Source organism: Engystomops pustulosus, chromosome 8 (assembly GCF_040894005.1).
Source record: "Engystomops pustulosus chromosome 8, aEngPut4.maternal, whole genome shotgun sequence".
Taxonomy (NCBI): domain Eukaryota; kingdom Metazoa; phylum Chordata; class Amphibia; order Anura; family Leptodactylidae; genus Engystomops; species Engystomops pustulosus.
This window is the reverse complement of record NC_092418.1, coordinates 127,195,391-127,210,374: the sequence shown is the minus strand read 5'-3', so window position 1 is coordinate 127,210,374 and position 14,984 is coordinate 127,195,391. Positions and strand designations below refer to the sequence as shown.

At 42.1% G+C, this 14,984-nt stretch overlaps 2 protein-coding genes across 5 annotated transcripts in view; both read left to right on the top strand.

Moving 5' to 3' along the window:
* The window catches only part of LOC140076016 (protein mono-ADP-ribosyltransferase PARP15-like), a 73,689-nt gene extending 71,555 nt beyond the window's left edge, over positions 1-2,134 (top strand). For all 3 annotated transcript variants that reach the window (XM_072122547.1, XM_072122548.1, XM_072122546.1), the window contains exon 13: positions 347-2,134. In XM_072122547.1, the coding sequence (XP_071978648.1) occupies positions 347-639 (293 nt within the window). In that variant the 3' untranslated portion in view covers positions 640-2,134. The remainder of the gene's footprint in view (positions 1-346) is intronic.
* Positions 2,135-3,208: 1,074 nt separating this feature from the next.
* Positions 3,209-14,984, top strand: part of LOC140076014 (protein mono-ADP-ribosyltransferase PARP15-like) — a 36,198-nt gene continuing 24,422 nt past the window's right edge. For both annotated transcript variants that reach the window (XM_072122544.1, XM_072122543.1), the window contains exons 1-6: positions 3,209-3,377; positions 8,966-9,140; positions 9,843-9,905; positions 10,467-10,640; positions 11,080-11,243; positions 12,940-13,060. In XM_072122544.1, coding sequence (XP_071978645.1) covers positions 9,020-9,140; positions 9,843-9,905; positions 10,467-10,640; positions 11,080-11,243; positions 12,940-13,060 — 643 coding nt within the window. In that variant the 5' untranslated portion in view covers positions 3,209-3,377; positions 8,966-9,019. The remainder of the gene's footprint in view (positions 3,378-8,965; positions 9,141-9,842; positions 9,906-10,466; positions 10,641-11,079; positions 11,244-12,939; positions 13,061-14,984) is intronic.

The window sequence follows — 14,984 nt, the reverse complement described above, 5'->3', positions numbered from 1 at the left end:
TAAAATTTTGTATAATACAGAGACTTCGCTAAGGACGTAGCCCTTCAGGGACAGCTCTGAGTGTAGTATTGAGGCCGTTCAGACTCCTAAGACAAATTGAATAAAAGCTGAACCTGTTGGAAGCCTGTCCCACCACTACACTACCGATGTAGCTATCTGCATCCGACTCTCCCCCTACTGTACCGACGGAGCAACCACCACTACAGTTGCCTCAAGTATTTTAAATTTGAGACATTTCTGCCAAATTAGGCAGCTCCATCCATGTTTGGTTGATGTGTTTGTATAGCCATAATATGATATACCAGCAGTCTTGTTATCACTAATATAATTGAATTAACTCCAACAGGAACAGCGTACGGAAGTGGCACCTACTTCGCTGTGGAGTCTCAGTATTCTTGTGATGACAGATATTCCCGCCTTGATGCCAATGGGAAAAAATACATCTACCAGGCCGCAGTGATAACCGGGCAATGTTGTTCTGGAAAAAGCACCTACAAAGAAGCTCCACACATCGATGGTGACCCCAACAAAGGCCGCTATGATTCAGTTGTGGATGACATTGGAAATCCCAAAATATTTGTTGTTTTTCATGATGATGTCGCCTACCCTGAATATCTGATCACTTTTAAGAAACAATAATAATCACGTGTTGAGTCTGGAAGTTGAAGAGGACCGATCACCAACGACGGAGGTCATTGTCCCTGAACAGATGGGCAGTACCAGTATTGTTGGACAAGATGCCTTATGGGTTATACCGTATGGGCTCCTGGGCACCCTCTTTACCTCCTCAAGTTATGTCCATAGTTAGTGCCCTTTTGGCTAATAGGAGCTCATTCAATTATCCACTTCTTGGGGTCATATTCTGAACAAGGGGACAACCACCAAATGTAATGGAGGTTTTGTACTTGGTGACAGTCTTTTTTAAAGGATCTGTCCAATAAGAGATATTAATTGCCTTTTATGGTTATTATAAGTCCCCAATATCGTATTGGTGGTTGTCCCCTACCCAATTGATGGCGGATATGAAAAATTACTGAGCCAGAAACTTACAGTTCCATACACTTTGTAGAGGCCATGACAGCTTATAACATAGCGTGAAAAGGAGCTGAGATGTTACACAGTATTTGGAGGCAACTGCTTCTGGTAAGATACACTGTGCCGATCTGGCAGCCAGTGATTGATTGACCCCACCAATATCCCTTATTGGACAACCCCTTTAAACAATTTTCAAAGATAGAAATTAACTTTCAGACACTACCAACACTTTGATTTGGAGCCTCTGAAGACATTTGACTGAAGTTTCCCTTGAACTCTATGATGAATGGTTCTTCTTTGGTGCAAAAAAATCATCCCAGAATTAGATATACTTTAGCCTCATTTCTCCAAAGAAACCCAAAGAGATCAGTCTTTACCAGTCTGACAACCCCCTGGATCCATGCACATTACCTCCTTTTTCTAGGTCAAGCGTGCAACCTACCATCTTACCAAGGTTGGTAGGTAACTTCTGGGTGAAGCCTCTCTGTCCTGTTCTCTCTCAGGCCATTACATAAATTTCTGTCTTTGACTACTGTAGAGCAGTCAGCTAATTTAGAAGGGCCACTAAGACAGGAAGTGTGGCAGGACAAGATGTGACAGGAGGCCTGCATTACACGGTCCTTGTAATGTAATGCTATTTCTCCCCTGTAGTGGTCAGTGCATTAGAATTATAGGACTCCTGGGAATCTCCCCACATTTCGAGGCTGAACCCATGGAAATCAGCTAATCGCTGAAAATGAAATGGAGCAGACAGGATGTTCACACTTTTATAGATTTTAGATCTACATATTTTAGTTAAAAAAACACTCATATACTTTAGGGTATAATAAATCAGAATGACTGCTGAATGTACAGATACAGCACTGGATAACATGGACATCATAACTTAATATGTAATGTAGGTGAATAGAGGGAGCTGCCCATATATCGCCCTTTAAGTCATATTAACCAGCTCTGCTTTCATATCTCAAGTAGCTAAATGTCTTTAAATGAATTAATAATGTTTCAGAAAGTCTTTACTGTAGCAATAAAAGCTTTTGTAACCAATGAATTTGCATTGTCTAATATTCAAAAGTACTATATACAGTATTATGGTGATGTTACCTATATGCTATGGCCAATACAAGATTATTTTACTATTATAAATCTGTAAATCTGAGTCTATTAGTAGTTTGGACCATGCAGCACCGCCTGCAGTACCTCTCATAAATGTGTAAATCTGAGTCTATTAGTGACCCTAGAGAGATGTGTAATCAAACATTTGTGTATGCTGTTAGTAGCAGCAGGACTGTGCAAAATGCATTTATATTCCATGATTAGGAGCAGCAGTAGAGTGTCCTCACACAGCTGTGTTCTTTGATCCCTGCATTGAACTGCTCCATTGCTCCCCTGCTGCACAAATGTAATGTTCCACCAAAGGCCTGTGGGTCATTCAAATTTACAGAGCTAAGAGCACAGCAGTGTGAGTACACCCCCCCCCCCCCCAGCTTCAATGCACATTTCACTGTCCTGCTGCTATGGACAAGACACAACAATGTGGGAATAAACAGCTCTGTTTCCCTGTTAAACCGGTCATCCTTCCATCTGCTTAGCGGCTCCATTGTATCGGAATGTTTCTCCCCAATAAATGGAGTCACAGATGGATAGTTCTCAATGATCTCTAAGGGACTTGCGCAAAGTAATGGGGTACACCAACTTACCAAGTCAGATATGTTACACAACACAGAGGTAAATCTGCACATCTTCCTGCTGCTTCATGTAAAATTTATGCTTTTTGTATTTGAGGAAAGATTAGTAAATCTGCCCCTTCACTTTTATTACACAGATTCGCAATCAAGAGGGTGCAGTATCCGTTTCTTCGACATTTGACAGTTCTTAAATCTAAAATCCTAGTTTGAATTCGAATCCAAAGGTTTGTAGGATCACAGGAAACCGGCAAAATGTTAAAGTCATCAATAAGAATTAAAAAAATCCACATATTCAAAAACTAGTCAAAAGTAACAAAAAGTTTCACAGTTGTCCTAGAAACCAGTCAGATTGTCTATGTACTGACCGATCATCTCTATGTGGAAAGCGCCAGTATGAAAGCTAAATATTAACTAAATTGTATGAAATGCAAAAGGAAGGTTGGAAATTCCCCGGAAAGTGATAAAATGTCACGTATAGCCAATCTTTTTCTCATTCAAGCCTGAGGAAAACATAGGATGGGTAGGGGACTGCTGTCCTCATAAAATACCCCCATGCCAAATACCCTTCATCAAACAAACATGGGGCACAAAGCGACTGATGGGAATAACACATTAAAGGAGGCACCTGCTGATTTTGACCTGTGAAAATTTCCTGTGAGTATTTGATTTCTCCTTAGAAACTTTCTAACCTTCTTAGAGCTATTTTTCCATTGTAAGATAATTAGACAGGGAAAGGTTTTGCTGCTCTCTAATCTGATTTTTGGTACAGTCAGGTTGTTGCTGGGAGGCAGGTGCCCTGCTATTTTTGTAGGAAAGAAGCCATATTTCTATTACTCTGGTGGTACTTAACCCTTACAGGACTCAACCCTTCATCACTTTTGTGTTTCTGTTGTCATCATAAAACTTTTAGATTTTGGAAGGATTGCTTTCTGCAGGAACAAATTGTAGTTTTTATTGGCGCCAATATTCAATGCAGTGTACTGAAAAGTTGAAAAAAAAAATACAGCAGACACCTCTCCTGTATGGAGAGGGATCTACCCATGAGCCCTCTTCATACATCCCTACTGTATGAATGAGGTGTAAACTGGAGATCAAAATTAGAAAACAATGGGGCACATGCATCGTAGTTTCAGCTAGGCAAATTGTCAAATTTTAGCGACTTTTGCCATTTTTATGCCATTTTTGCTACTTTAAACTTTGTTCTTTTTCAAGTACGCCTTGTCTGCACCTTTGTGCAGTTTGCCTTATATATCAATGATTTCCAGATGTTCCATGCATCATTTTGCCATTTTTGCGTCATTTTGTGCCATTTCTGGTGCAATTCTGCTCCTGGTCCAGGACAGGTGCAAATGTTTTAACATTACGGTTACTATGCGTTTTGTACATTCAAATGTTAACAGTAATGTAATTAGGAAAATCACCTCCTCAGCTGTTGTAATAGGTTTCAAAATGCATTAAAAATGCAACATGTTAAATCCCAAATTATCAGTAGTGTCCACTCCTGTATATAACCCCCTCACGTGACTTATGTCCATGTGGATTTGAGACATTTGCAACATAATGGGGGTCATTTACCCGATTCGCGTTTTCCCGACGTGTTACCTGAATATTTCCTTTTAGCGCCGATTTTCCTTGAATTGTCCCGGTTTTTTGGCGCACGCAATCGGATTGTGGCGCATCGGCGCCAGTGTGCACGCGACGGAAATTGGGGGGTGTGGCTGAACGAAAACCCGACAGATTTGGAGAAACCGCCGCATAAAAAAAAAAATGTTGCTGGACACGCGCTTACCTTCACCCGGCAATGGATCGTGAACTCCGGCGGACCTCGGCGGACTTCAGCGCAGTCGAATCGCCGGAAGACCCAAATCCAGCGCAGAGAACGCGGTAAATGGACCGGGTAAATAAATCTGCCCCATTGTCTCAAAAAGAAGCCAAATTTTGCACCTGCCAGGATAGGAAAAACTGAACATGTATCACAGGATCATAAAATTCACCTCAGAGAGAAAAAACTATGATACATGTGCCCCAATGTACGATCACAAAAAAAAAAAACATAATGGGGCTCATTTACTAAGGGTCGTGCTACTCACTTTTGTTGGACTGTTCACCTTTTTCTGGGATTACAAGGCTTGCACAGGTATTTAAGAAGTGTCTCCACGCAATCCTTTTTAGCCACAACTGCGCCGGATTCCATGCGACACAATTTAGGGGGTGCGCCGTCGGACGAGCCGACTTTTTCAGACTGAGCATGACATTTAACTTTCAAATTGTGTTGAAGCCCAAGCAATTAGATGCACCATGAAAAAGATGGTGAACTCTGTTGGACCTGAGCGGGGAAGCGACACATGGGGCGAAATGGGGCGCACAATCTTAGTGAATCGCAGCACAGCGCATTATACACGGATAATGCACTTTCGGTGAACTCCAGTGGCCGTGAAAGTTAATGTGCCCCAGTGTCTCCATTGATAAACCTTTGATGGATTTTGTGTAAGGGATCAACATGTCACTAGAACAGTGTATTACCAAATAAATAAAGTATATCAACATCAAATTTTGCAAAGAAATGTTGATCATAATTGGAGAACAGCAATGTGCAGCACCCCTGCCAATACATAGGAATGCTGGTAGTTGCGAATAGCACCCTCTCCAGGCAAGGCAGCAGTTAAATAGTGTAAAGTGTTATCCAATCAGTTGGCTGTATTTTAAACTGGAGTGTGATTGGAGATGTGCTACCACCTGACCAAGGGGGAGTTTAAAACCCCTGTGCAGTGGGACCACATGGTCTTAGTCTTAGTGATAGGAATTCCGGCTCTTCTTAGTGAGCTGGATCATTAGGCTCCGCTCAATAAGAAGAGCCGGCTCTTCTGACTCTTGAACGGCTCCCTATTAAATATATAATAGGGAGCCGCAGGCCAGTCAGGCACCCCACACCACTCCACTTTTAACACAATATTAATGGGTTAAGGGGGTGTTTTTAGCCAGGAGCGGGGTTTAGCGAACCATCGGTTCACTGCAGGAAACCGACTCTCGTCGTTCATGCAAAGGAGCCAGTTCTTTGTGCCAGCTCGTTCAGGAACGACCCATCACTACTTAGTCTCAGGTCTTTGCCTGTTAGCAGTCTGACCTCAGTGTCAGGTCCAGTTTAGACTACAGGAGTCTGAGAGTGAACAGAGAGACAGTTTGGAGAATACCTTTCCCAGGAACAGTCATGAGACTCTAATCCAGAGCTGCAGCTTCCACAGTTTGGACACAGCTCCATCTCCATTACCAAGCACCGTGACATCAGCGTGCTCTAGGCCGCAATCGCCAGCCACTGCCTCCAGGCCCCAAGAAAAGGCTAGGCCCCGGTGGGGGATGTTGCAAATGACTGTAGTACAGAGAAAGATAACTAAACATGTACCTGTATTAGAGGTCCACCTCCTGCTACAGAAAACATTCCCCAAACCATGGCAATTTTTCCACCACCTTTCACTGACTTCTTTACACACTTTGGGTTCAGTCTTTCCCCAGTTTGTTGAACCTGTGACGACTTCTCTGCAGTCCATGTGCTGCTCAGTAAAGATGGGTCAGGCCTTTTGATATTTCGGTTAATGAGAGGTTTGGTTATTACACTTGGTTAATGGGCACTTTGGTTAGTGGGCATTCAGTCCTAATGCTCTTAAATGTCATGACACCTTTCAGTACTGAACTGGCAAGCAATTCCACCTGCAGCGTTGAAACAATTACCCAGCTGCGGTGCTCACCGTAAAGGATAATTGTTTAAATAGAACATCGGTTATAGATAGATGGGAGCTGATGGCTCCAATTGTCTCCTTCCAATGATTTCATGAGGGGTATGGGTAAGCAAGCCAATATGGTCTTGAAAGGGTTAATATACAAATGATCCAAACCAGTCCCTATCGAGCGCTGACCTTGGGCTGTGATACTGTAAGCAGAACTATAAACTCTGATTCTTCATTATCTGAGTCCAGGATAAGGTGCAAAGTATTACTTGGGTTATCCCCAGCCATTCTGTAAGTGGCCACATCCTGCTTTCACTTTCTGTTAAGTTTATATAATATGTAATAAAACTTTATGAGCTCTAATAAAGTCTGACAAGTAAGGGACAAGGTTCTTAGAATTATATAGAAATGATGAGGCCATGGTATACTTAAAATAGAAGAAGGGCCTATGGGAACTGAAACCTCCTATACTTTGCTTGAGATCAGTTACGGTGCTGCAAGGGGTTGGCCACTCCTTTACATAAATTGCCCACTTACCTTTACTGTCTTGTAGAAAATTCCTGAAGATTCAACAAGTGATTAAGCAGTCCAGTTACTTTTGTGCTGCGTGTAGACCCTACATGATTCTTTCTTTACATGTCGAATATCTGGTAATTAGGTGGAGCTGCAGCAGGAGATTATGACTCATCCTGCTCCCTCCCCCTCCGCTCTTCCTTTCTCTGTCATTGTGGAAGGTCTGTGAGGAGAGACAGAAAGTAGTGATGAGTGGTCTGGCTCTTATAGTGAGCTGGATTATTAGGCTCATCTCACTATAAAGAGACATCTCTTCTGGCACCTTATCATCTCCCTTTGTAAATGTGTGGCTCCCCTTCCCATCAGTCTTGGCTTTTCCAACCTGCACGCTACTTTGGCGCGTTGGGGTGGACATCAGACGAGGAAACGGGTGGGCAGAGGATGGTCAGGGGCAGGAAATCACGGTCCACCACATTTACTATAGACTGTGGCAAAACACTCTGCCAGCTCAGACCTGGTCTACGACCGGGGGGCAGATTAGGAGTGCCATGGGCCCTGGGCTGTAAGAATATCACACTGGAACTGGTACGATAACCAAACTTCTTGGGGAATAAAGGATGCATCCTTTCTGCCTGATTTCATTCTGTATTTTCAGGACCTTCAAATATCCTGAAATGGCTCTTGTGTACATGTGTATTGAGAGCAGGAACAGATGTACAAGGTTTTCATTGGTGAAAGCCCTTCTCAGTAAAAAATTTGGTCGGTAGTTTGGGTGAATTGTCTGAATTGAAGCTATTTTGACTTTTTGCCTCCCATTACAATCTGACTAAAAAGCAATCAGAAGGTCCTACAGTTGACAAAATGTTATCAATAATAGCGCTGACCTTGGGCTGTGATACTGTAAGCAGAGCTATAAACCCTATGATTCTTCATTGTATGGGTTCATGAAAAGGTTCTAAGCACAATCTGGGTTCTCCCCAGCCATTCTGTAAGTGGCCACATCCTGCTTTCACTCTCTGGTGAGTTTATATAATATGTAATAAAACTTTATGAGCTCTAATAAAGTCTGACAAGTAAGGGACAAGGTTCTTAGAATTATATAGAAATGATGAGGCCATAGTATACTTACTAAATTAAGTACTAAATTAAGTATACTTACAGAATTAAGACTATTAAGAACATTATAGCCCCTGGAACTGACACTAGAACCAAGATTCATGAAGAATGGCAGATGCCTCCCTTCTGCAGGCTTCTCAGTATAAAATTTGGTGCGTGGCATGGGTGGCCATGGGTCACCTAGAAGGCTTGGGTTCTAGGCTACCACCAAAACCGTCTATATTATAATCCACTACTGGAAGATATGACTCCTAGTGCTGTACCCATATTTACAGGATAGGAGTAGTAGTACTGAGCAGTGCACATTTGTGCAAGATATTGTAGGAGTAGAAGGGCTGTGCTGTGCCCATATCTGGGATAGAACGTATAACATTGTACTCATTCTTCAGCGTTCACTGATGAGAGGCGACATCCTCCTGTAGTGTCTGCGTACTGGCGCAGACGGCGCAGTGTGTGATGTTATTGCACTGCATGCATCAGGACGCTGATGTCCTGCGCGCTACTGCAGGCTAAAGCAGAGCAGGGAACGAACTGTTCCCTGCTCCACTACAGACAAAAGTGCACTGGAGCAGAGCCGGATGTGGGCATATAGTGGGCGATTCGCGCACACTGGGTGGGGGCCCCAGGGCACGCCCCCCAAGTGTCCATCCATTAATCTGACCCTGTGTTCCCATACTGTGTATGCAGGATAGGGGTACACAGCTACACACACAGGGTACATCCATAAATGGCCTATTATTGCCACTTTACTTCACTCTTTCTACATCCTGAGCATGCAGACCAAATTTAAAATTTAGACTCACATAGACCCCGCCACCAAATGACAATGTATATGTGCCCACATCTGTGGATAGGGGATGAAACTTAAACTTGTCTTTTACACTGGTTTAGGAATCTTTGTGAGGAAGAAATAATAATTGTGTCAAAATAAGAAAAGCTGCCATCATGGATGACATAGTGATGACTGTGTGTGAAACTTCTGTGAAGCTGAAAAAGGGAAACATCACTGCTCAGAGCACTGACGCCATTGTGAACTTAAATTACGCATCACTGGACTGCCATGACGGTAAGATCTACTGCTTTTATAGTTTCCGCAAATATAATGTGGAACAGGTATGAAGATGTCTCTGTGAGCCGAAAGTATGAACAGTGTACTGAGAAGAAAAGTAAGTGAACCCTTGAATTTAAGAAAAACTGCAGATCCTGATTTAGTGCCAATGTTCTCCAGCAAACAGTGAATCCTCCCTGAATCTATGGTTTAGACGATCACTATTTCTGGAACGCCTTGTGTGCAGGCCCCTTCGTAGTTCATACGACATCTTAGGCTATATTCACACTGCCGTTGCCCGCCCGTACCGTACCGTAGCGGGCAACGGCAGTGTACGGAGAGAGGAGGAGGAGGTGAGCGCAGCTCACCCCCGCCCCTCTCCATAGCAACCTATGGCGCACGGCGCCGTATTACGGGAAAAGATAGGACAGGTCCTATCTTTTTCCCGGGTACGGAACGGTACGGTGCCGCACGTGTGCTGCACCGTACCGCTCCCGTAGGGTGCCGTGCGCCCATAGAAGTGTATGGGGGACGTATATCGGCTGTATATACGGCGGCCGTATATACGTCCCCCATACGTTAGTGTGAATGTAGCCTTACACAGGAATCTCAAGTACAAGTGCTCTCTGCTGTATCTCAGAAGCATAAAACATTAGCAGAGGATAAAACATGGCAGCACTATCTTAACGCCATCATTTTTATTTTTTTCTCCCTTTTTAGGTGTTTCTAAAGCCATCCTTGAAGGCGCGGGTCCTGCTGTTAGGGATGAATGTAAAGGTTTGGGTATGTCACATGTCAGATTATCTACTGTGTTGTATAAAGAAACAATGGTTTCTGGGGGACACTGTTTAAGATTTAATTGTGCCACTGACCTTCCCTTTGCACCTTGGTTCCCTGCCTCACCTGCTGGTATAAGCATTTTCTTCTTTCTACATCCACCAGCGCTACATCACTCATTCACACAATAGTTGAAACCCTTCATAGAAATAAGACGTAGAAAGAAGAAAACAGGTGTGCGAATAGGTAAGGCTCCCACCTAGTTCACTGAGAAGGTTGTTTTCATACATATCTATAAAGCAGCTCACCGAAGCTTATAATGTGCCCTAGACAATGCTGCTTTTACTTAAAGGGGTTGTCCGCTTTAATAAATATTTGATGTTTATTCCAGAGAAAAGAAATCTGTCTGTGGTGATGTGATGGACCCGTATGTGCACAAGCCGTTAGTATCAGACAACTCCTATTGCTCTCTGAGATAATAACGGCTTGTTTCCTAGAACCCTTGGAGCCCGGATTGCAGTCCAAACCATCTATATTTTAAAACATATTATAATTGTGTTTTTTTAGCTGGACTCCCCAACAATGGCTTTGTGGTGACCACAGGTGGAAATCTGAAATGCTGCAAAATAATTCATGTAATTGATGTACAACAACACAACATTGTGGCCTCAGTGGTGAAAGCCCTCAAAGCCAGTGATAGCAACAACCTGGCGAGCATCAGCCTCCCAGCAATGGGAACAGGTAAATGAGATTGCTTCAAGATAAAATGTTATCATATAGGTAAAAGTGTAATTTTCTCAAGTCTGCAGCAGAACTTGGTGGACCACGATGTTTGTGAGAAAGGTGCAAACAAACAAAGACTCCATGACATAACAGAAATCCTGACATAGTGCTAACTAGAGATTCGCGGACCCTATGGTCGGGGTTTGTGTTCAGTGTTTGGGTTCGACCTCCTGACTTAATACGAAAAATTGACGCTGCTGGCCAATCATAGCCAAGGTTAGCTGCAAGGGGCATCAATGTCCCAGATTGGCTGCTCTTCCAGAAAGGTTAGGACTAGAGATGAGCGAACCAATGGTTTGGCTGCTTGGACAGTAAAAGACAAAACACTACAGAATATATTTTTCTAGTTCCCAGTTTTAATGGATTCCCGTTCACCAAATATGTTTCTGTTCTGTAGGAACATCTGGATTAAAAGCCGAAGTATCTATAAGATTGATGATGAAGGGGATAGAAGACTACCTGACCGATCCTTCTGTAATGACTGTCATTTCTGAGATCAGCATTGTCGTCTTTGAACAGAATATTTATGACAAATATCATAGTTTTTTTCAGAATTTCAAGGTAGGTGGTCAGAAGCTTGAAGTCTTCGTCAGTTTTGATTTGCAATCTACAAGAAGTTACAAAGGTACAGTTCTGATTACACACAATCAACCTCTCATATGCGGTGGTCAGATGAGACCGTGACATCTGAAACGATTTGATTTAAAAGCTATTACATTTAGCTGGACTCCTGTGCCAGGACCTCCTGAAGGCTCCCAGGCCAGCCATCTCTGCCTTTAAGTGTAACCATCATGTGAGATAAATTGTAATTTTGTGTGTGTGGAAGGGGGGTGAACATGTTTCTAATATAATTCATTAACAATTCTGCTTAGTTTGTAAAAATAATCCAGCTTCTCCCTCCCATAGAGAAGCATATTCCAGCCCATACAGTGTGTGTCCATGGAGGCTGCATGAGCTCACATCTTATCTCCCTATGTCTGGCTACAAAGCTCTGAGAAGCTAGGACCAACCCCTTCACTTTCAGATTGGTGTTTGAAAATACTGCTCATAGCATACTACAGCCAGGGAGAGAAAAGACATGGTTAACACTCACAGCTGTGTAACAAACAGAGATACACCTGTCTTCAATTCTGTAGACAGATTTGCCGTTGTAACATTGTAACTAAGGGGCACATTGCAGCCTGTTTCTTTATACACTATACACAAGGAGAATTTCCTAATTAAGTATATTTAACCCCTTCGCGCTGCGTGGCGGATATATCCGCCACAGAGCTGTGAAGGGTGTATGAAGAGGGCTCACGGGCTGAGCCCTCTACATACAGAGATGAGCTGCATATCGCAGCAAAGACCCATTGCCAACACCTGTTGTTTGCCGCCGGCACTTAAAATGGCCGATCTATCAAACTATAAAACCGGCAGTGACCTCTGAGACGGGAAATGGCGCACAAATGTCCGAAACGCGACATTTACACCTTTTTACATGACTTAAAAAGTGTAATAAAAAATGGTCAAAATGACGCCCAGTCCTTAAAATGGTAGCAATGAAAACATCAGCTCATTTTGCAACAAATGACACTTCCCCAGCTACATACACCAAAGTATGAAAAAGTTATTAGCGTCAGAAGATGGCAAAAAATTTTTTTTCTTTTTTGTACACATTCGTTTAATTTTTGAATATGTATTAAAACGCAATAAAACCTGTATAAATTTAGAAAAATATGTTTTCAATATAGAAAAATAAATCCCTAATTATACCCTTTCCCGATTTTACAAATAAAAATAGGCAAAAACACATTTCCAAGTCCGAAAATGCCTTTGCATTTAAAATCTATTCTTCAATAGGAAGTTTCTATGTGTATATCCAGTGTCCATGGTCACACAGGTGCAGGGCTCGTTATAATACACAGCTCTGATTACTCTCTGTGATACTAACGATGCGCCTGCGGGACATCACATGACCATGGACAGATTTCCATCAAGTGGAAGTAAACAGAGAAGCTTTCTATAGCAGGACAGCAAGCAGAGATCTAGAAAAATGTGAGGAATTGATACAGAAAGTATATTGGAAAATTGTAAAACTTTTCTTTACACAAACCATATCAGTTATTTGCTGAAAGTGGACAACCCCTTTAAACTTCAAACACAATAAAACTCTTCTGCCCACATATTTGGTACTGGCTAATGCTACCTTATAACATCTTTATCTACTCATTACATTGATTTTCATGTGACTTATATTAATATGTTTTGAATTTAGATCAATAACCCTCGTGTCTCGGCTTTTGGGAAATCAATAGAATTAATTAAAGGGGACATCACTCATCAGGTGGTGGACTGTATTGTGAACCTCACAAATTCTTTATTGAATCAGTCATGTGGTAAGTACAAAAAAGGACAAAAAGCACATGGTCATGCAAGTCTGCAGGATTGTGGTTGTCAAATACCCAGAACATTCTCAAAATTCCCAAATTTTTGCACACAACACTTTTGGTGAATTCAGGCTTGACCTAACCTAAAAATGACCACAGATTAACAGGAGTCTACGGGTATCAGCAAATTAACCCCATAAATGAGAATAGCATTGTGTAGCCATTCCTGTTGGTGCACTTGTTTTCTTCTTTCTACACTGCACAAACCAATCAGCACCAGGGATGCACCAGCCATGAGGCGAGTTGAAGCTGTTGCCTCAGGCAGCACCACCTGCAGCAAGATGGGGGACAGCATTAGGGGTGCCGTTATCCCCTACAAAGCTGGACCTGTCACTTAGTGTCTCTTCACACCTGCTGTCAGCATGGGTGTGTGTTACTGCATGGAGAACCCACGCACCAAAAATATAACCTGGGTGCGCCATTCTATATCTCTCCTCAGGCGGCAGAGAGTGTAGGTTTACCCTTTATCAGCACCTTAACTTTACATAGTTGTTGATGTTTGGCAGAGAATGTCAGTTATGGATTGTGATATCCTTTGTCCACAAAACCTATTTGGGCACCTTCTTACAGTTTTGTAAGCTTCTTTCACGTCCGTATTGTATCCATTGATCTGTTTTAATTTTCACATGCGCAAAAAAACCCACATTTTTTCAATATTAGAGCAAAACACCTGGTTCTGAAAAAGAAGCAAACTACATATGGATGTCATCCAGCGGATTGTGAAAAAAGTCACAGTAATAATAATAATTCTTTATTTATATGGCGCCTAAAGATTGCGCAGCGCTGCACAAAGCTGCCAGATCAGTCCCTGCCCCCAATGGGGCTCACAATCTAAAGAACCTACCAGTATGTTTTGGACAGTAGTGACTACATATTTGTTATAGTAAAGGTACCGCACTCTTCAAAAAGTTGCGTGGTGCTCAAAAAATAGGATTCTCAGTCCAATTGTATCAACCAGAAACATTTTTTTGGGACACACAGAAACAGGATTTCCTTGTATTTTCTTTATTGATAACTTCACAACATAAAGCCCTCACCATTACATGAATTTGTATGAAAATATATGAAATTCAACTATACTAGATCAAAAAGTTACACAACGTTTCAGTCATCTCGACCTTTGTCAAGTTAGATCTAATTTGTAAATAAAATCATTTTAAAGCATTAGTAAGACATATGGTGAATTAAAGAAACACCATAACAGGTAAGTATGTATATCGCAAAAATACAGAGTTACATGAAAACTGCTTAAAGTTAATAAATCCCCAGTGATCTTAGGAAAATAGACATTATTATAATATCACACATATAGAGAAAACAAATCTAACAATTTTTGCAAAGAGAAATATTCTCACAAAAGTATTGTTCCCTATTCTCTAATATTAGCTAAGGTACAAAGAAGGAAATGGGCACCCATGCTCATAGTCCAGAGTAGAAGGGGGTATTAAACAGAATAGAAGGTGGCAGACTACAATATATGACAAATACAAATAGTGTCCAGGTCCATATAGTAAAAATAGGTAGGTAGCTTACTGCAATTAGAAATCATGTTATGCTCAGGTGAGGCAAGAGACCTGACTGTTCGCTGGAATCGACTGTGCATGATCGTAATATCGCTCCGGTTGTCATGGAGTGGAGAACGCTACGGGAGATGTGCGGCATAGTGAGATGTCTCCTGTGCATGTCTGGACGTGTGGCTGGTTGCGAGTGAGCGAGAACTCTTGGGACACGGAAATAACGCGTGGCAATGGTGTAGTATAATGCGCATGTCATGAATTATGGACGGTTGCTAAGGAATGAGAACGCTTGGAGCCCTAAACTGAAAAGTAAGTATAATCGCTATATATGAAAAGAAGATTGTGATATTGTTATC